Below are 20,285 nucleotides of genomic sequence, written 5' to 3' on the forward strand. Positions count from 1 at the left end.
CGACTTCCTTCTCTTGCTTTATTTGATTCCATCGTTCAGCAAGGAATGGGGCAGAGGGCTCCCTTCCGCCGCCGCCCCCCAGCCTCCCCACAACGCATTGTCCTGCCTCCAGCGCGGCCCTATGGACCTGCCCCACTCACTTCCTCCTGGGGGGGGGGTGCCCAGCCCCGCTTTCCTGGGGGCACCTCTTCCTTGGCCTTTGGCTGGGCACGGCTGGGGTGGCTGCGCCGCTTGGAGAGGCTCCCAGGGAGGGGAGAGCCCCAGCCCCACGGCCCTTGCCGGACGCCCTGCCTTAAGAAAGCCGTGCTGAGATTCGACGGGGCTGGAGGGTGATTGTCTTTGGGGGCGAGGGTGGGGCACGCCCCCCCCTCTAAGGCAGGCACAAGGAAGCAAAGGGGTGTGGAGGGTGCCTCAGGGGTGTTGTGAGTGTGCTGAGCGCCCCCCCAGAGGCAGCTGAGGGATGCGGGCAAGAAGGCACTGGGGGTGGGGGGTGGGTGGTCAAGGCACTGGGGGGTGCCATCTCCAGGACCCTTTCCGGCTGCTGCCCTGCGGGTCTCCGCCCATCCTGCCCACCTCACACGGGCATGGGCATCTCGTTGTACTCGTCCACCCCTTCCCTCTCGTCCAGGATGGGCTCGGCCTCGTCTGCGTCCAGCTGTGGGGCAGAAGAGAGGGGGGACTCAGGGACAGCGGGAGGAAAAGGAGGAGGAAGGTGCTGCTTCTGCCCCCCCTGCCACCCCCCTCCCTGGAAGCGGAGGGGCCCGCTTGGCCAGCTTGCCCCCTGCCATGGGAGGGCGCTGTGCCCGGCGGGGCCTCCTCTGCGTTGGCCACTTACACACTTCATCTCCCTCTCGGTGAAGATGCGGCTGAGCAGGCACATGCGGAGGGGGACCGTCAGGATGAGGATGAAGGGGAAGGCCAGCGAGGCCACCGTGGACATGACGGCCCACAGCACCGCCAGGCAGGCCAGCTGCAGGAGCGTGAAGAGGTGCATCCTCAGGGTCCGCACCTGCGGGGTCACAAGCGCAGCGTCGGAAAGGGGGCCCCGGGAGGTCATCCGGCCCAACCCCCGGTTACAGCGCAGCTCCAGGGAAGACCCCCACCCCACAACCGAGGTCAGAATCGCCCTCTGCCTTCCCACCCCAGAGGACGAGCTTGCCCCACTGGTCCCAGGAGAAGGGGGCCCAGACCTACGCCATTTGAGGCTCAAACTGTTATGGGGGTCCCATCGCAACCAGCAACGTGGTCCGGATCACCCCTGTTCTCTTTTCAATGGGGTTTTCCCAATGGCAGATCCCCACGTTAAAAAAATTAACTGCCACATCTCAGATTTTGATGAATACAAATGCCTGGCAGGTGATAGTTTTTGGGCCCCACCTTGGGCCAAAGATCGCTGCCTTGCAAGGGGTTGGGCTGGATGACCCTTGGGGGTCCCCCCTACTCAACCGTCCTACAATCCTGTGATTCATTTTTGAGCCACACATTCACATCCCGAGAGCTTCCTGCCCATGGCGCTTTCTGGAAACAATGCGGGAAGAATTTGAGCGCTCTTCAGCAGAACGGCCAGATTCTCAAACTTCAGCATTGTTGAAATAGATGCTGCCAGAAATTAATCCGTTTCAGTCAGGCACCTCAAACTGGGTCTACTGGACCCATTTTTAAAAAAGCAATGTGGACTGAAGTTGCTTCTAGTGGCCCTCCTGGCTGCCAGGGGCAGAAAGACCCCCCCCCAAGCCCAGGATCCTCTTTTTAGAGGGTGACTTCTCTCCTGATGGGCTGGAGACCCTCCCTGTGGACTCTGGGGAAATGGGGCTCAGTGGGTGCAAAGAGCCCCACAGCTAGCAGCCCTCCCCCGGGGCCTCTCCCCGGACCCCCATGCTTTTTCCTGTAGGGGCCATGGGAGACCCGTCTGCCCCTCACCCCAAATCCCAGGCCAGGGCCCTCCCTTCTGACCTTTTTGACATAGGTGACATCTGGGTGGTGCTTGGGGGGCATGAGCAGCAGGTGGAGTCGCTCGTAGAACTGGATCCCGTTCAGAGAGGTGACGCCCATGTAGAGGAAGATCCCAAAGAGGACGGCCAGGGGGATCTTGCGCAGAAGGTCGCCAATCACAATCGACAGGCCTGGAGAGGGAGAGGGAGAAGGGGACAGGGCTGCTCAGCAGGAGTTCTGCCAGACCCCAAACCCAGGAATGGTACAGAGGGTCTGTCTCCTCCTCCTCCTCCTCCTGTGCCCCCACAGTCATTTAAAAATAAACACGTACGTATTTGGATAATAAAATCAATACCTAGCCATGTATATGGAATTGTAAGGGTTAACTTTTAGGACTCAGCTGCATTAGTAAAGAAATAGCCATTTGAATGCACTATAAAAATGAAACACCAGATGGCGCAAGAGAGCAGGAAATTTTAAAACATGGTTTTCCATAGAGATTTTTTCCTATTGTTATTCTGTTCTTATTTATAGCGTTTTCCCCCTGTGTCTAGATCAGTAGTTCCCAATTAACTGATTACTGAGGACTCCCTATTTCTCCAAAGCCAAGCCATGGAACCCCTACTTTTGAAAATTGAGATAACTCTATGGGAGTTGCCTCCGCAAAGCAATTTTTGGAACAAAATGTGGGATAGCCCTATATGTAAAGGATTTTAGGTATACTAGTGAACAGACTAGGACTGAGCAATATCTGATTTTCAGCGTAGTGGTGTATCAGCAGATAAACACTGGGATATTCCAATATATGTCTGAAATTGGAGATCAGGCATGGGGCTGAGGGAGGGAGCAATCACAGAGATTAGGCGGGGGGGGGCATACAGATCTGGCATGGGGCTGAGGGCTGGGTGAGGTCAGGTTTTCAACATTGTGGTATATCGCCAGCTGAACATCACGGTTCGGTGAGATATTGCAATGTTGAAATGAGCTGCAGTCTGGGGCCACGTGGCTGCCTAAGTCTGCCCCCTGCTCAGCTGCAATGCAGGAGTTCCACCATAATAATAATAATAATAATAATAATAATAATAATAATAATAATAATAATAATAATAATAATAATAATTATTATTTATACCCCATCCATCTGGCTGGGTTTCCCCAGCCACTCTGGGTGGCTTCCAACAGAATATTAAAATACAATAATCTATAAAACATTAAAAGCTTCCCTAAACAGGGCTGCCTTCAGATGTCTTCTAAAAGTCAGATAGCTGTTTATTTCCTTGACATCTGACGGGAGGGCGTTCTACAGGGCGGGTGCCACTACCAAGAAGGCCCTCTGCCTGGTTCCCTGTAACTTGGCTTCTCGGAGGGAGGGAACCGCCAGAAGGCCCTCGGAGCTGGACCTCAGTGTCCGGGCAGAGTGATAGGGGTGGAGATACTCCTTCAGGGTCCCCCTCAGGGTCCTCCATGCCCAGGGGGGCACTCCTGGTCCTTAAGACTCCCCCCCCACACACAAAAGCAAGGAAGTCTTCCATTACCTCCCGCCTTTTCCTGGTTCTCTTCCTCATCGAATCCCCGCACCCCCCCTGCGAGGAGGTGGGCTAGCCTGAGCGGCCCCTTGTGTGTGTTGCGGGGGGGGGCACCCTTCCCCGGCCGAGGACTCACCCACGAGCACGGCCACCACCAGCCCGGTGACGCGCTGCTCCTTGACCTCCTGGATCTTGGGCTTGTCCCCGGGGGCCACGGCCTTGCTCATGACCGTGAGGGCGTTGGCGTGGGTGACGGAGCGCACGGTGGCAGCTGCCAGCCAGGGCAGCCCAAAGAGGGCGCAGAAGCCCCCCATGGCCACAATGAGGAGCAGGTCCAGGTGGAAGCCGGAGCCCTTCTGTAGCTTCCGCTCCTTCTTGCTGATGATCAGCCTGGGGAGGGAGGCAGAAGCGGACAAGGCGGTTAGGAAAGGATATAGAATGAATTGGAAAAAAAATATGTTCAGAATCACCCAAAGCCTTCCTTCTAGGTGCCAAAATCCCAAGGGAGCAGAAAATCCCATGGCTGCGTGGATGTTACTGACCCAGAGATGGAAAGAAGATAAAAAGTCCCCACCAGAGAAGAATGGCAGACCAAGTGGGTGGATTATGCCAAAACGAGGAAGATCAAAATTTTAATAAGGAATGGGGGGAAATTATATTTTACCTTGAAAACCATTGTAAACAGTTAGCAGGGTGGGAAGAACAATGGTAGTTTAATGATGAACTTTGAACATAATGGAGAAGTAAAAAATTTGGACTGTTATAAAAGATGCAAGAGGAAATGAATAAGAATAGGACCCACTAAGGGGAGAAGTCCAGGGGATTCCTTGGAATATTGCTTTTATGTTGTATGTTGGTGATTGCAAAATTGACAATTGAAAACCAAATAAATAAATTTATTACATGAAATAAATAATAATAATAAAGGAACTGGTCCCCCCTGGAACCCCTTGGCCCACCCACCCAGCTCCCCAGCGACCGGGTGGGGGGTGCCCTCTCCTGGCTCTCAGAGAGGCTCCCCCCCCCCCGGCCAAAGGGTTCCACTTGGGACAGACCCAGGGCGTCCTTGGCGGGACTCACGTCGTGATTTGTGTCTCCATGAAGATGAGGATGAAGACCAGGACGGCCGGCAGGACACTGGCCACCATCATCCAGATGGGGAAGGCCTGAGTCTCGCCCAGGGGGTTGATCACCCAGCCTCGCTTCTGGGGGTCCGTGACCGAGAAGCCGTGGGGCACAGAAAGTTTCTGTGGGGGAGGAGGAGAGAGGGGTGGGCAGCAGGTGAGCGAGAGAGGGAGGAGAATCATAGAAGGGGTTCCAGGGAGGAAAAGGGCAGAAGGGACCCCCAACGGTCATCTAGTCCAACCCCCTGCAATGCAGGAATGTCCACTAACGGAGATAGCCAGGCCACCTCTGCTTAAAAACCTCCAAGGAAGGAGGTTGCTAAGATCCAACAATCTAGGCTTCCATACGTCAACCCTACAATAATCCACTAGGATGTAATAATGGACAATAAAAGGAACTCTCAAGATACCAGCAAATAATTAAATTGTTGTTGTTGTTTTTGTTGTTATTGGTATTCATATTGTTAACTGTTTCTGCCAAGTTCCAGTCCAGCACTGTAACCACTGCACAGCACTGCCTGCCTCCTCCGTTCCAGGATTCTTTGGGGCGCTGAGCCCACCTGCCAGCTCACCTGTGTGTAGGTGTCCTGGATGCTGTAGTCTACCAGCACCATGATGAGGATAGCGATGGGCACCCCGAAATCTCCAATCACACGCCGGACCTGCCCAGAGAGAAAGAGGGAGAGACTCGCTCAGTGCCGGGACTCCCAGCCCTGGCCTTCAAGAGCCATTTCTGGTGGCAGGACTCCCTTGCTGAGCATGTGGCTTTAAGGCAAGGGGCCTCTGAGGGTGTGCAGAGTGCCCCCAAGACCCTCCTGCCATCCGCCCAGGAGGCCTCTGGCCCCTCGCCACCCCTCCATGTCATTTTTAATTTGAATCCCACCTTTCTCTATTGCTGCACGCAAAGTGCTTGACGAGCTGAAGAGACCCCAAAACGTACAGCGTAACAATACGATCCAACACAAAAATATATAATCACAATTTTAAAAGGTTTTAATATGAACATATCACAGAATGGCAGAGTGGGGAGAGACGCAACCGCCCAATTCTTCCCTGATTCCCCCCCCCCAGGCCACGCACCCGTCCGGGGAAGAAGCGGCTGTTCTTAAACTTGCGCAGGAAGAAGGCGATGAAGAAGGTGCCGGCCATGAGGACTAGCGAGAGGAGGGCCGTGTTGGGCTGGCCGGTCACTTTGGCAGCGGAGCGGACGGACGTCCCGTTGCCCAAGACCAGGGTGGTATTGCCGTCCAGGCTGATGTCGCCAGTGCCGTTGGCTTTTGTGCAGCTGTTGAGCGGGTGCTCCTGGAAGATCTGCCCAGAGACAAAACCTTTCCTGTTTGTTTCTTGCAAGGAAGGAATCCCTTATCCTTGCTTGCTTGGCTTTTATATTGTTTCACATACAGTAATGCTTTAAATCTGGTTTTCTGCTGAGAGTGTATTGCTGGCAGTGGCGGCATCCGTCTACCTCGAGAGACAATCGAAGGCGCCTCTGGGGGTGAATTCAAAGTGCTGCCAAAACGAACTCTCCGGGGCACAAGATATAGGGCATAATATACAAATGGAAGACTGGGGGAAATGATGGAAAGTGAACTTAAAATTCACTGCACATTGTTAAAAGAGAACTATATGAAAATGGCAAAAATGTATGGAACAGGCTCCAACAAGTGTTGGAAATGTAAAGAGTGTGGTGGGATTGTAAAATAATCAAAAACTATTGGGAAATTATTTATAATGAAATGAAAAAAATGTTTAAGATAGCTTTTTTTATAAAAAAGACCAGCAGCTTTTTTACTAGGCATTTCAGATCAAGAATTGCCAAAAGAGAAGAAAAAACGTTTTATGTATGCAAGAAGGTTAGGATGCTGTTAGCCCAAAGATGGAAAAGTGAAGAAATACAATGGCAAGAAAAATGGATGGAATACGTTGAAATGGCAAAATCAACTGCAAGACTACGAGAGAAGGACAACAGAGACTTTAAGAAAGACTGGCAACCATTTATGTTATACCTACAGAAACAATGTAGAGAGATGGACTCATTAGCAGGTTTTGATTCCTCATTTACCATTACCAAAACAAACGTAGAAAATACAACATTGAACTCAAAACAAGAAAGCAACAATAAACATACAGTATTAGACTCCAAATTATGAATAACAAAATATGCAGCAGAAATCTTTTAGCAAAAAACTAGAAGAGGAAGTTGAGGGAAGTTGGGGGGTTATGAGGATACAGTACCATCATTTTTATTCTTTGTTATGTGAATGATGTAAAGGCGACAAAAATAGTAGGTAAAATCTGACCACCAGACCCCCTTTCTCAGCCCAAAGGAAAGCAGAGCTGGGGGCCTGGCCCCCGCCTGGCTGCAGGAGTTGCCGGAAGGAGGCGGACAAGGCGCCACCCGACCGTCTTGGGGGCTTCAGATTTGTGTGGGGTTTGCTCCCAAGCCTTTTCTTCTCCCAAATATACCCCACAAGGCAGAGGTGGTGGAGGGTCAGAGTCTTCCTTCTCCTCTAGGGGCTCCCTCTCAAGGTGGGTGAGCCCCCGCCCACCCCTGACTTCCCTTCTTGGTCTCGCTCCCCTCACCTGGTTGAGCCGGCCAGTCGAAGGCATTTCCTGGGCATGGGGCCGCTGTCCCCTGCCAACAGCTTCTAGGCGCCCCAGGTGAGAGCTGGGTGGGGACCAAAGGTGGACGAACGATCCCAAAGGAGCAGGATGTGTCCCCCACCAGAGGCTCTGCCCCTCCCCTAACACCCCTAACACCTGGCAAAAACACAGCAAAGGGCTGCACCCCAAAATCCTGCACGCCCCACCCTATGAAAGAAAGGAAGGGGGCACCCAATACCCCTTTATTATTATTATGAATATTATTCAGATTTGTATACCACCCTTCATCCAAAGATCTCATGGCCAAACACAGCATAAAGGTACAAAAAGCATAATAAAAACAAGAGCTTATTTGCCCTCCTGATAGCTCCGCCGGCAGAGTATGAGACTTGTAATCTCAGGGTCCTGTGTTCGAGCCCCGCGCTAGGCAAAAGATTCCTGTATTGCGGAGGGCTGGACGAGATGACCCTCTCGAACCCAAGACCCCGAGTCTCACGCTCTACCGACTGAGCTGTTGTCTATGAATTGAGTGCAAGCATCCCCAAACTTCGGCCCTCCAGATGTTTTGGACTACAATTCCCATCTTCCCCGACCACTGGTCCTGTTAGCTAGGGATCATGGGAGTTGTAGGCCAAAACATCTGGAGGGCCGAAGTTTGGGGATGCCTGATTTAGTGGATTTCTGGATATTTCAACTGCCCCAAAGTTTGAGAGTTGGTGGCACAGAAGTCGTGCCGTTGGGCTGATCTGTCGTGGAAGAAGGTCGCAGGGGCTACCCAGACCTCACTGCCGGTTGAGCAGCCCCCCTCCCCATATGCTTGGAGCTTCAGGGCCCCCAAATGTGGGTCCGCCACTGACCTTGATGAGCTTGAAGAAGGTCTCGTAGATGAAGATGAGGGAGATGAGGAAGGCGAAGATTTCCTGGGTGAAGCGGGAGACGTAGCGCACCAGGAAGCTGCCCTCAAACGCCACCATGACCAGCACAATCAGGATGAGCCAGAATCCGATCCAGACGCGACCCACCAGGTAGTCCAGGCCCTGCGAGGTGCAGAACTGGGGCGGGAAGAGGGGTGGGGGGGAAGGACAGGCAGTGAGGGGTGTCCTCCAGGGCCTATTCACTCCCCACACAGCCACAGTCCTAGGTGGGGGGCGCCCGGCCATCTCTCTCTCTCTCTCTCTCTCTCTCTCTCTCTCTCTCTCTCTCTCTCTCTCTCTCTCTCTCTCTCTCTCTCTCTCTCTCTCTCTCTCTCTCTCTCCTCCCTTGGCAAAGAGATGCTCTAGGGATCAGTGCCTGCAGGGTCATTACAAGATAACTCCATCAGGCTCCAAGGGGGGCCCTCACCCAGCCCAGCTCCCCTTCTAGCGGGAGACTGATTTGGTGGTGGGCAAAGAGTTTGGGAGGCCACCGGCCATGGATCTTGGAGCTGCGACCCCTGCATTGCGGGGGGGTGGACTAGAGAACCTCTAGGGCTCCCTTCCATTACAGAAATCCCAAAAGGCCTACTTGAAGGGTTTTCTCTAACCTGGCTGTGCTTTCTTGTTTGAACCAGACCGACGCTGAGCCTGCAGGACCAGATCGGGACAAAGTCGGGAAACCTTTCCAGTAAGGGAACCCCAAGTTTTTGCGATTTCCAACCCGACGGTTCTAGGATTCCCCCCCTCCCCTCTGCCCTGGGCTTTTGGAGGGGAGAGGAGGTCCTGCAGGATCGCAGCTCCGACAGGGAGATTCAAGAGGGGCAGGGATGCTAGGGATTCAGGGGAGACCCCAAAACTCACCATGAAAAAGGCCTCCTCAAAAACGAGGAGGGGGCCTGAGAAGCCGATGACCAGGAGGGGCTGGGCGCCCAGCAGGCAGAAGAAGATGCCTTGGACCGAGGTGGAGATGATCAGCTCCGAGACCCCAATCAGCCCCTGCGTCTTCTCACCTGTTTTTTTTTTGGGGGGGAGAGCAAGGCTGAGAGGGAGTTGACATACCTTATAGGGCTGGCGCCCCAGAGCACCCCAAGCCCAGCCCCAGCCTGCAATTCCTGGGAAGAGCAGCTCCCCAAAGGCCCAGCCCGGCGGCCTCTGCGCTTCCATGCGGGGCGCTGGCCCCCCACTCACCCAGCAGCCCCCCAAAGGTGATGGCCGGCGACAGGGCAGCAAAGTAAATGAAGATGATGGCAGCCAGACACTGGGCGTCCAGGGCGTCCCGGAAGTCACTCAGGTATTTGGGGTAACGGCGGCAGACGTCCTGGACCAAACCCCCGAAAGGCCGCCCCGTTCGCCGGAGGGGGTCCGGCTCCTCCTCCTCCTCCACCACCTTCAGCAGCGCTGCGGGGGGGCAGACGGGGGGCAGTGAAGGCGTGTCCCCCCAAGAAGTGACTCAGACCCCCCCCCCATGATTTTAACTGCTTGCAATGTTTTTTTAAAATCTTATCTATCTCAATCTAACTTACCGTTTTGAACTATTTTGTTGTTATGAATTTTTTCCTTTAAATGTTGCAAGCTTCTTAGATATCTTGGGACAAAGGCAGGATATAAATACAGTGGTGCCTCGCTAGACGAAATTAATTTGTTCCACGGGTCTTTTCTTATAGCGAAAAAATTCGTCTAGTGAATCCCATAGGAATGCATTGAATTTTTTTAAAAAAAAATTGCCCATAGGAACGCATTAATTGAATTTCAATGCATTCCTATGGGAAACCGCGATTCGCTAGACAAATTTTTTGTAAAATGCATTCGTCTAGCGAGGCAAGCTCCTCTCGAAAAATCCTTTCGTTAAGCGGAAATTTCGTTAAGCAGGGCATTCGTTAAGCGAGGCACCACTGTATATTCCGTTATAATAATCACTATATAATAATCACTCTTCTATGCTGCTGGGGTAGCTCAGTCGGCACAGCATGAGATGGAATCTTCATGCGGTGGGTTCGAGTCCCGCTTCGGCTGCAAGATTCCTGCATTGCAGGGGGTTGGACTGGATGACCTTCGGGGGGTCCCTTTGCCTGATTCTACAGTGCTCTGAAAGCCAGGGCCTACCTTTCTCCTCGGGGGACTTGGGCTCCATGGTGGCCCCCAGGAGGAGACGCCGCTCCTGCTCCTCCCTCCGCCGCAGCATCTCCCGCTGGAAGTGGGCCACGCTCCGCAGCAGCTCCTCGCCCTGCACCTCCGAGGGAGGAAGCACCACGCTGCAGTCCAGGAACTCGTTGATGGCGTGGAGCAGGTCCTGGCGGTCGTCGGCCAGGTAGGCCGCCTCGTGGAATTGCTGGGGGAAGACGGGGCAGGTGAGGCCCGGGGAAGGCGCCCCGCTGCGGGAGAGAGGAGGAGAGGGAGGGGGCCTACCTTGTCGGACATGAGGGTGGAGATGGAGCGCCCGATCTCGTGGTAGTCCATGTTGGCGCTGCTGGGCCCCAGCAGGACAAAGAGGAAGCGCACCGGGACGGGCACCTCCAGGACCGAGTCCATCAGGGCCGCCTCCTGCAGCCGCACAAAGGCCATGGTGGGCTGGTCCAGGAACTCCACGCTGCCTGCGGGGAAAGAAGAGGGGGCAGAGGCTGGGTGCCAAGGACCAGGATCCGAGCCACAAGGAAAGAGAACTTCCTGACAGCCCAAGCTCTCGGACGGCGGCCATTTGGGGGCCGAAATAGAGCCCTAAATCTGTATTTTTCTATAGAACCTGTTGGTTCTGATTTTTGCAGATAAAAGAGAACAGATAGGATTCTGCATCTCCAGATGGTGGAGAAGTCAGGCACCATCCTGGCACCATCCTGGCAACCGGGCATCTTCACTTGGCCACAAGTGGCAAATAGCCAGGCGCAAAGTACCGTATGCCGGGCGAATTTTGGACGCCGCCCTCGGGGTCCCTTCTGTGATTCCTAGTTCTCCTGTGCTCCAGGAGGATACCTTCCAACAATTCTGTGATATTCCCTATTTTAATGGGAATATGGGAATATGTGAGGGTCTGGAAACTAAGAAACTAAGCCTTAGAAGGAAAGCACGCTTTGGTTTTGGAACGCTTTGGTTTTGGAACGGAATTTCCGGAACAGATTAAGTTTGAGAACCAAGGTGCCACTGTAAATAAATACTGGGGGGTCCCTTCAAAGGCTAGGATTCCATGATTCTATGCCCCCCCTGCCGCCCCCCAGAGACTCTCCCCCTCCCTCCCTTACCCACAAGCACCACCGTGGCCTCTGCGTTGTCTGGAATCTTCTCCAACAACTTCAGCTCGTGCTTCGACTTGGACCTCGTGATGGGGCCGGGGAGTGTGGGGGACGCCACTTCGCGCTGCAGAGACCCCCGGGTGGGGGGTGGGGAGAGTGAGAAGCAAGGGGGTGCAGGGGGGGGAGAGAGAGACTCAGCCGGCTGCCCCACATCCTTGGTGCCCGTGCGCCCCCAGCTGCCCCACCCCAGCAGGGATCCCTGCATGGCAGGGGGCCGGGCTGGATGGCCTTTGGGGGTCCCTCCCCGCTTCGACTCACCTCCTTCTCGATGTCCACCCGGGTCTCGTGCTCCCCGGTGTGGCCCCCGATGAGGGGGTCAGTCACGGTGGGCTCGGCCCCCTCGCCGACGTGGTTGGCACTGTGGTGGTGGCCCAGCAGGGAGCCCAGGGAGCCGGCCGAGATGTTGCGGGGGAAGGAGAACTCCTTCTCGTCCGAGGGGTGGCTGCAAGGAAAGCCAGCGGGTCAGGGAAGGGGAGGGCTGGGGGGGGCAAGCCTGGGGCTTGCAAGGATGCCCCCCTTGCTGCACCAAGGCGAGGGAAGGAGGGGTTCATTTATACCCCACCCATCTGTCTGGGTTGCCCAAGTCACTCTGGGCGGCTTCCAAGACATAAAAACATAACAAAACATCGAACATTAATAGTAACCATCTGATCCAATATAAAAGCCAAAATAACTATAAAATAAACAACTTATATCAAAAAAAAGCAACATTCAAGAATCCATCAGAATCGAATAGTAAACAGTAAAATTAAACATCAGCAAGTTAATAATAATAATAATAATAATAATAATAATAATAATAAAACAACAACCTTGTGAGGTAGGTCAGGCTGAGGGAGACGGCCTTCCAGGGTCACCCAGTGAGCTTCATGGCCATGGGGCGGGATTTGAACCCGGATCCCTGCCAGATACTGGTCCGACACTCAAACCTTGGGTCCCTGGGTGCTATTGCGCTACAACTCCCATCGCCCCCAAACAACGATTCTGCTAGGGAGGGACGATGGGAGTGCAGCACCCAGGGACCCAAGGCGGGGAGAGAGAGGCTGCTCTAAGCACTCCGCCACGCTGTCTCTGTGATGCCAGAGCTGGCAGCAGGAGGATCCAGAAACTGCCCCCCCACTAGCCTCACCTGTGCTTGAGGAGCAGCGCTCGCAGAACGTTGGCGCGGTCCTCCGCTCGGATCTGGTCCGAAATGATCATCTGTTCCACTACTTGGTGTGCCACCCCTGGCAGGGTCCTCTGGCCGAGGTCCAGGAGGACGGCCCCTGGGGGGAGAGAGCAAGGGGCCAGTAGCCAGGAGGCAAGGGTCTGTCCTGAAAAGTTCCTCACTGAGCCCCATTTGCGCCTAGGACCTCCTGCTGCAGTGAGTGGGTGCCTGCCTGGGGGATTCTGCAGTGGACTTGCCTGCCCCCCAAACCAGACCTGGCACCCCCAGTTAGCTTAGCTAGTTGAAGGGGGTGCAGATAATGCCAGGGTCGCAGGTTCGATGCCCATATGGGCCACCAGCATATTCCCCCTGCCCTCTCATCGGGGGGCGTTGCATGCCCACCGGTCAGGGATTCTGGAGCTGCGATTCTGGCACCGCAGGGGGTCAGGCTAGATGGCCCTTGGGGACCCCTTCCAACTCAAGGAAGGAGATTCCAGCTCAACTCTGATGACAGTGGAGCAGGCTCTCCTTGCTGGGAGGCTTCGAAGCAGAGCTTGGGTGGCCCTCTGCCCTGGAGGCCTCAGCTGAGATGCCTGCCTTGCAGGGGGTTGGACTGGATGACCCTCAGGAGTCCCTCCCAACTCTAGAATTCTATGAAAGCCATATTTGTTGGCATTGGATCAAATTGTTGCGCTGTATCTTTTGGGGCTTGCGTGTAACAATCCAGAAATTAAAAGTTGAAACGGAACAGGGGAGTGGGAAGAGGAGCTGGGGGTTGGTCTGGATGACCCTCAGGGGTCCCTTCTGACTCTACGAATGACCCTTGGGGTGCAGCCTCCCCTCTCCCGGTGCCCCTTAGGCTTGCCCACCGTGAGCCAAGGTCCTGCGCAGCTCCAGGAGGCTCCGGAAGGAGAGCGAGGCCACGTGCGGCTTCCCCCAGCGATCGGTCTCCTCTTCCACATCCTCCTCAAACTTGATCCAGCGAGCCGTCTCTTTCCACTGCATCTCCTGGTTCTTGTCCACAATCAGCTCGTTCAGCTCCACAAAGACCTGGGCCGGGCGGAGAGCAGGGCGTCAGAGCATGGGAAAAGCGCTGGTCGGATCAGGCCCAAGGAGAGCCACAAAATCCAGGCTCCTGTCCTCGCAAGGGCTGACCGGAGGCAGGATTCGAACACGAGAGCAGCCCTCTCCCCCTCCTGTGGTTTCCATTGACAGGGATCGGAAATACCTGCGGCCTCGGATTCTGACTAATAGCCCTGATCAGAACTTGGGGGGCAGGAGAAGTTGGGGTGACGGCCAAGGAGCTTCCTCTTCCTGCAAGGGGGTGTCGCTGAACCCCCCCCCCCCCCCGGGCTCAGAAACACCAGGGGTTCTTCCCCACCCCACCCTGAGGGAATTCCCACACTCCAGGCCTGGATTTGTGGGGAGCAAGTGCCCCCCAGGAACCTGTGCCAGCGAGTCAAAGAGGCGAGTGAAGGAGGAAGCCCAGCCAGACCCCCCAACCTAGGGGTCTCTTATAGCCCTGCATCCAGGGGCCGGCATCCAGTTTGCCCCAATGATCCCTGGTGAGGAAGGCCCCCACCAGGGGCGCAGGCAAGGAGAGGTCGCAAAATCTGCTAAAAATATTTCCATAAATATGTCTATAAGCATATCAATTATTGCCTCATTAGAAAAGGTCTTAAATAGAGGGGGTTTTACATGGTATGCGGGGGACCTGGTTTTCCCTGTGCCACATTCCCTAGGGGGCACAATCTGGGCGGTTCTCCCAGGGACGCAAGATCACCTAGCTACAGCTCTGCCCCTTGCCCCCCAGCAGGCCACAAATCGCCCCCCTGCCCCCCCCAGCGCTCACCTCGTGGGGCTGCCGGTCGTGCTTCTTCTGCCGGGCGCTGGGCTCTTTGCGGTCCTTGCCAATGTGGACCACCTGGCCTTTGGCGCTCTTCCGGACCAGGTGGCGCCGCACCCCGGGGACGTCCTCGAACCTGTGGCCTGCAAGGGGGGGGGGGGACAGAAGGCCCTGAGTGGAGGGTGCAGAGAAAGGCCCTGATCTTCCCCCCTTGCGGATCCCCTTCCTGCCAGTCTCTTCAGGTACCACCTGAGGAAGGGGAAACACCTGAGCCCCTGGTGGGTGATGGCACACCATTGGTCAGAAAGAGCCTGGGGTCCCTCCCTCCAAAGACACGGGAGGGAGACCCCCCACCCCACCCAAGGGATCCAGGCCAGGCTTTCTATTTTTGCTGCCTACTTGCGAGTAAACCAGAACGATGACAGCCGATTGAGCAGGCAAGGATGAGCCCATTTTGGGGGCTCAGAATATTCTGTGTTCTGCTTGGACCTCCTGCCCCCTCCTTTCCTCTTCTGTGCAAAAAAGGTTCCCCATTTGACCGCCAGAGACCCCCTGGCAACACCGCAGGGCTGTTGTGTCGCAACTGGGTCATTTTTCAGTTTGAAAAAATCCACTCCTGCCTTGCAGGGGGGGTTGGACTAGATGCCCCTCGGGGGTCCCTTCCCTTGAGGATTCTAAGGGGCAGAATTAAAGGAAGGAACATCCAGGAGGCAGAGAAGCCCACCAACACGCCACGGAGGATGAAAGGATATCCCAGGCTTCCACAACCTCGGCCCTCCAGATGTTTTTGGCCTACAACTCCCATGATCCCTAGCTAGCAGAACCAGTGGTCAGGGATGATGGGAGTTGTAGTCTCAAAACATCTGGAGGGCCGAGGTTCAGAAAGCCTGGGATATACCATATGGTTTTGTTTGTAGCTGTAATTCTATTGTTATCTGTTGTTATTGCTGTTATCCTCTGTTTTTCAAAATGTTTCTTAATGTATTTTCTTCCTCTCTTTCTGTTTTCTATTCTTTCCTTTTCCTTCTTCCTTGTTGACTTTTATTTACTATAATCACAATGTGCTCTTTGCCTTTGGAGAGAGAGATATTATTATTATTATTATTATTATTATTATTATTATTATTATTATTATTGCTTCCTGCGTCCTAGGAAGGCCACACTCTGCAGCCCGCAAAAGACTCGGATGCAACAAATGTATCTGGCTCAGAAGTGCCTTCGACAGACTAATCCACAAAGGCCTTTATACTCTGCCGCACAACCCGCCCCCTGCGAGGTAGGCCACTGCCAGAATACTAATGCTAATGCTAATAGGAATAATTTATATACTGCCCTTTAACAAAAGATCCCATTGAGAATACATTTATGGAGCATCAATAAAAAATAATAAGCATAAAAAAATAACCCTAATAGCAGCTTTAACAGCCCAAAGATGCTTTCATGGCTTTGCAGGAGAAAAGAGTCCGTGCCAGGCAGCCAGAGGGCATCCCCGTTGGTGGGATTCGCACCCGAGACTCCTCCTCTGTGCTTCCCACCCCCCCGCCACTCACTTTTCATGAAGTCCAGGTCGGCAGAGGCCAGGGTCTGGGCCTCGGACTCATCGGTGGGCACCTTGGGGTAGCGGGTCTGTTCGATGCCCGTCATGCTGCCGATGCGCCGGCGCTCGTTGAGGTTGTAGCTGCGGTGCCCGGGCTGGGACTTGGAGAGCACCCTCCCGGGGGAGCCCGCCTCGGCCATGCTGGGCGCCTCCGTGCCGGCGGGTTCCTCGGCATCTGAGCTGTGAGAGAGGCAGGCTCACAGGCGGGCACGGCGCCCGCCTCAGGCGCCAAGGAGGCAGCTCTCCTCTGGCACCGCACTCTGCGGCCAAAGGACTTGTTGGGGCTGGCGGGAACCTCCTTTCCCTCAACAACCTGGCACCAGTTTCCCCGCAAAATCACCTTGCCCCAGACCTGCCCGCTTGGCCGCTTCAATCGGCAGAGGTGGCACTCTTACGGGTGCCCAGGGTGGCAGCACCTATAACCTTTGGAACTCCCTGCCAAAGGATCTCGAGGCGCCTTTCCTGCACTCTTTTCAGCGCCTGCTAAGAACAGGCCTGGACAGACGCTCAAAAAGCTGCGACAAGTTTTGATTCTGTTTCTAGGTAATTTCGACTTTTAGGAAGCCTCCCGCCTGGTCATTCTTCTCTTTGGAAAACGGCTCTGAGGGTTTTTTAAACGGCTGACGTGGGACTTCAAAGCTTGAACCATCTGCCTAGAGGAGTCAACTTTCTTTGGACAAATATATTGATATCTGAAACGAGCTTATACAGAATCGAATGGGTTATTAGTGACCATACCTGGATTAGGATAATAATATCACCTGTATCTCTAGAATAATCTATAGAAAGGAAAGGGATTTATTACACTGCCCTTTTCTCTCTTTCTTTTTCCACACTCTTTTCTTTCCTCCCTCTCTCTCTCAATTATTCTTTTATCCATTATTACTATTATTATTCTTACCCCGCCCATCTGGCTGGCTTTCCCCAGCCACTCTGGGCGGCTCCCAACAGAATATCAAAACCACGATAAAACGTCAAACATTAAAAACTTCCCTTTACTGAAAACCTTTCAGTAAAGCATCAATTACAAAAGGAATCGAGTGGCATATACATTTCATGAAACAGATTAAGCCAATAGCTTGATTTTCTGGGGGGAGAGAGCCCCCCCCGAAAAGAGAGTCTGCCAGCTGCTGAGCCAGAGTCAACAGAGACCCCCAACCTTCCTTCAAGGACCCCCAGGAGGGAGGAGGTACCCCAAACCCTCCCCCCACCCCAGCTGAAATCCTCCTGCTGCTCAGGGCAGACCCCCCTCCTTCCTCTGGACCCCTGCAAAAACCCCTCCCTTCAGCCCCCCCCCCGTGAGTCCCTGCTCCTCACTCACCTGACTGCTTTGGCCCCCCTGGGAGCCAGGGAGCCCCCAGAGTCCATCAAGGAACTGAGGGGCAGCGTGGGGCTGGCTGCACCCTCCGTCTGCCGGTCTACTCCATCGTCCTCATGCAAGAAGAACTGAGGGGAGGAGAGAGAAGCGGGGGGTCAAGGGCTGGGACTGGGGGGGATCCCCTCCCCTTCTCGGCCTTCTGGGGCCAGGAAGTCCTTTCCGAGGGTAAGAGGATGGCCTTGCTCCAGAGAAGGTGGGCTCATGACAGACTGGGAGAGGCTATGGAAAACAGACCTGCAATTTGCAGCATGTTGTTCATATATGAAAATGATCTCTCGGTGGTACCTAACCCCAGTAAAATGAGCAAAAATGTATAGAACATGTACCAATATATACTGGAAGTGCAAAGAAAAAGAGGGTACCTTTTATCATACGTGGGGGGATTGTAATGTACCTAAATTCTGCAAAATGATACATAATGAAATGAAAAAAAAGTTAAAATAAAAATACGTTTTTGAAAAAACCAGAGGCCTTTTTACTTGGAATAGTAGGGGAAGAAATCCCCCAAAAAGATGTCAATCTGTTTATGTATGCCACCACAGCTGCGAGGATTTTAATTGCAAAATATTGGAAAAAAGAGGAATTGCCCTCTTTACAGGAATGGCAAATGAAAATGCTGGACTTTATGGAACTGGCAGAGCTGACAGGAAGACTCCGAGATCAAGCAGGGGAAAGAGTGGAGGAAGACTGGAGAAAGTTTAAAATATATATAGGGAACTACTTTTGAAAGTTGAAAATCTGAATATCTAGGGAAATACAGAAGTTAAGGCAATAGGGAGATAAGAGGAGTTTATAAGGTTGAAAAATTGATATGCAAATATAAAGACGAGATTAAGAGGAACTAAGGAGATTATAGTATGAAGGAAGTAAAAGAGATGAAATAGAAACTGCTACAGTGATATTCAAAATGAAAATCAGATAGTGGGGAGTTGGGGAAGCCAAAAAGACAATGATTTAAAAAGTTGATTAAAGATGATATGTTTATGTTTCTGTTTGTATTGATGTTTTTGTTGTTGTTGTTGTAATGATGTTCTTTGTATTTTTGGTATTTTATGTATTTTTTGTTTGTTATAAAATGTTTAATAAAAAATATTTAAAAATAAATAAATAAATAAATCTTTGTTACAAAACCAGCAGGGCAGTCTCGAGCAGGTTGGCCGCCCTGGCGTTGAGGGGTGGGGATCGCTCTAGCGCCCCCGCCCTCGCAGGGCGCAGCATGGCTTCTGCACGGCTTTGCTGCGCAGCGACCTGCCTACCGGCCCGGCGGCCTGCCGCCCCGCACCACCGGGACTCTACCTAGAGCCGGCCCTGAAAACCAGAAGCATTTTTATTGGGAATTCTGGGTACTGAGATGCCAAAGGACCAGAAAGAAACCGTACATGTACGTGACAAGGGCCGCTCGGATGCTGCTCGCCCAGAGATGGAAGGAGGAGAGAGCTCTAACCAGAGAAGAAGGGCAAACCAAGTGGACGGACGGACTCTGCTAAAATGGCAAAATTAACTGGGAAGCTCAGGGACCAAGAAGTCAAGAAATTCAAAAAAGAATGGGAAATGCTTATAATGTATATAAAAAATCATTGTAAACAGGTCAGGATTCTAAATACACTTGTAGTGTAACAGAAAGTATAGATAACTTCGGATGATGATAAATTGGAGAAGTGTTGATATGCAGTTGAAAATAGAATGAAGAGGAAGCAGGGATGGGATGCGGGGGAGGTCAGGAGATTCAGAGTAATCTCAACATGTGGAATTGATATGATCTTTTGATGCAAGCTTATTTCCTTCTTTTTTCTTTTTCTTTCTTTCCTTTCTTTATTCTGCAAAATCTAATAAAAAATTAATAAAAAGAGAGAGAGAGAAGGTGGGCTCTCCTTGGAGGCTCCTAACCAGAGCTCTCCATTGGGGACTCTTCCTGCATTGAAGGGGGTTGGGCTAGATGACCCTCGGGTCCCTTCCGACACAACAGCTCTAGGGACCCCGTTTGCCGCTTCCACCAACACCCCGAGCTCCTGGGGAAGGGCCTTCATCGTAGCTCAGAGGTTCAACCCCCCCAGCCTAGCCTGGGGATTGCAGAATTGCTGAGTCGGGAGGGACCCCTGAAGGCCATCCAGTCCAACCCCCTGCAACGCCGGAATCGCAGCTCGAAAATCCCTGACCAGTGAGAACAGCCTCCCTGCCTGAATGGTGTCCCCTCTGAACCCGTCCTCCTGCCCCTCCTCCGACCTACCTGCACGCCCTCCGGAGAGCCGTGTAGCAGGAGCAGGTCCTCGGGGGTCTGCTCCGTCTCGGTGTCACAGGTGTCCTCGTCAGCCTCCTCATCGCCCTCCTCGGCCTCTTCCTCCTCCTCCTCCTCCTCCTCGATGGTGGGGGTCTCTCCAGGGACGGAGGGGCGCTGCGGCTGCTGCTGCTGCTGCTTCTCCTTCTTCTTCTTGCCTTCCTGGAGATGCCCTTCTTCCTCCGGGTGTCCGAGGGAAGGTGGCTGGACAGAGGGTGGTGGATGTGGTGGGACGACTGGCGGTGGTCTGCGGGAGAAGCGGGAAGCGGCGTCGGGTGTGTGTGTGTGTGATTCTGGAAGGAGGGGGTCTCTGGGGCCACCGGGAAGCTGCTCAGAACTAGCACAGCGGTGAGAGAGTCGGGTGAGGACCTGGGAGAGGCTGAGGTTCAAATCACAGAATCATAGAGTTGGAGGAGACCACAAGGGCCATCCAGTCCAACCCCCTGCCAAGCAGGAAACACCATCAAAGCATTCTTGACATATGCCTGTCAAGCCTCTGCATAAAGACCTCCAAAGGAGGAGACTCCACCACACTCCTTGGCAGCAAATTCCACTGTCGAACAGCTCTTACTGTCAGGAAGTTCTTCCTAATGTTTAGGTGGAATATTCTTTCTTGTAGTTTGAACCCATTGCTCTGTGTCCGCTTCTCTGGAGCAGC

General features: G+C 53.4%; 1 protein-coding gene across 1 annotated transcript; it reads right to left on the minus strand.

Annotated features, from left to right (window-relative positions):
• Position 1: 1 nt before the first annotated feature.
• SLC4A2 (solute carrier family 4 member 2) lies at positions 2 to 17,267 on the minus strand. Its single transcript, XM_060280469.1, has 18 exons — positions 15,928 to 17,267; positions 14,384 to 14,520; positions 13,401 to 13,581; positions 12,514 to 12,649; positions 11,643 to 11,826; positions 11,334 to 11,448; positions 10,507 to 10,691; positions 10,204 to 10,429; positions 9,289 to 9,498; positions 8,962 to 9,110; positions 8,044 to 8,238; positions 5,663 to 5,893; positions 5,155 to 5,244; positions 4,539 to 4,705; positions 3,595 to 3,848; positions 1,954 to 2,123; positions 836 to 1,009; positions 2 to 655 (listed from the first exon to the last, which is right to left on the minus strand). The coding sequence occupies exons 1-18, from the start codon at positions 16,112 to 16,114 to the stop codon at positions 575 to 577; spliced, it is 3,072 nt and encodes a 1,023-aa protein (XP_060136452.1). The 5' UTR covers positions 16,115 to 17,267; the 3' UTR covers positions 2 to 574.
• Between the last annotated feature and the right edge of the window lie 3,018 nt (positions 17,268 to 20,285).

This window comes from Zootoca vivipara, chromosome 12 (genome assembly GCF_963506605.1).
Source record: "Zootoca vivipara chromosome 12, rZooViv1.1, whole genome shotgun sequence".
Lineage (NCBI taxonomy): Eukaryota > Metazoa > Chordata > Lepidosauria > Squamata > Lacertidae > Zootoca > Zootoca vivipara.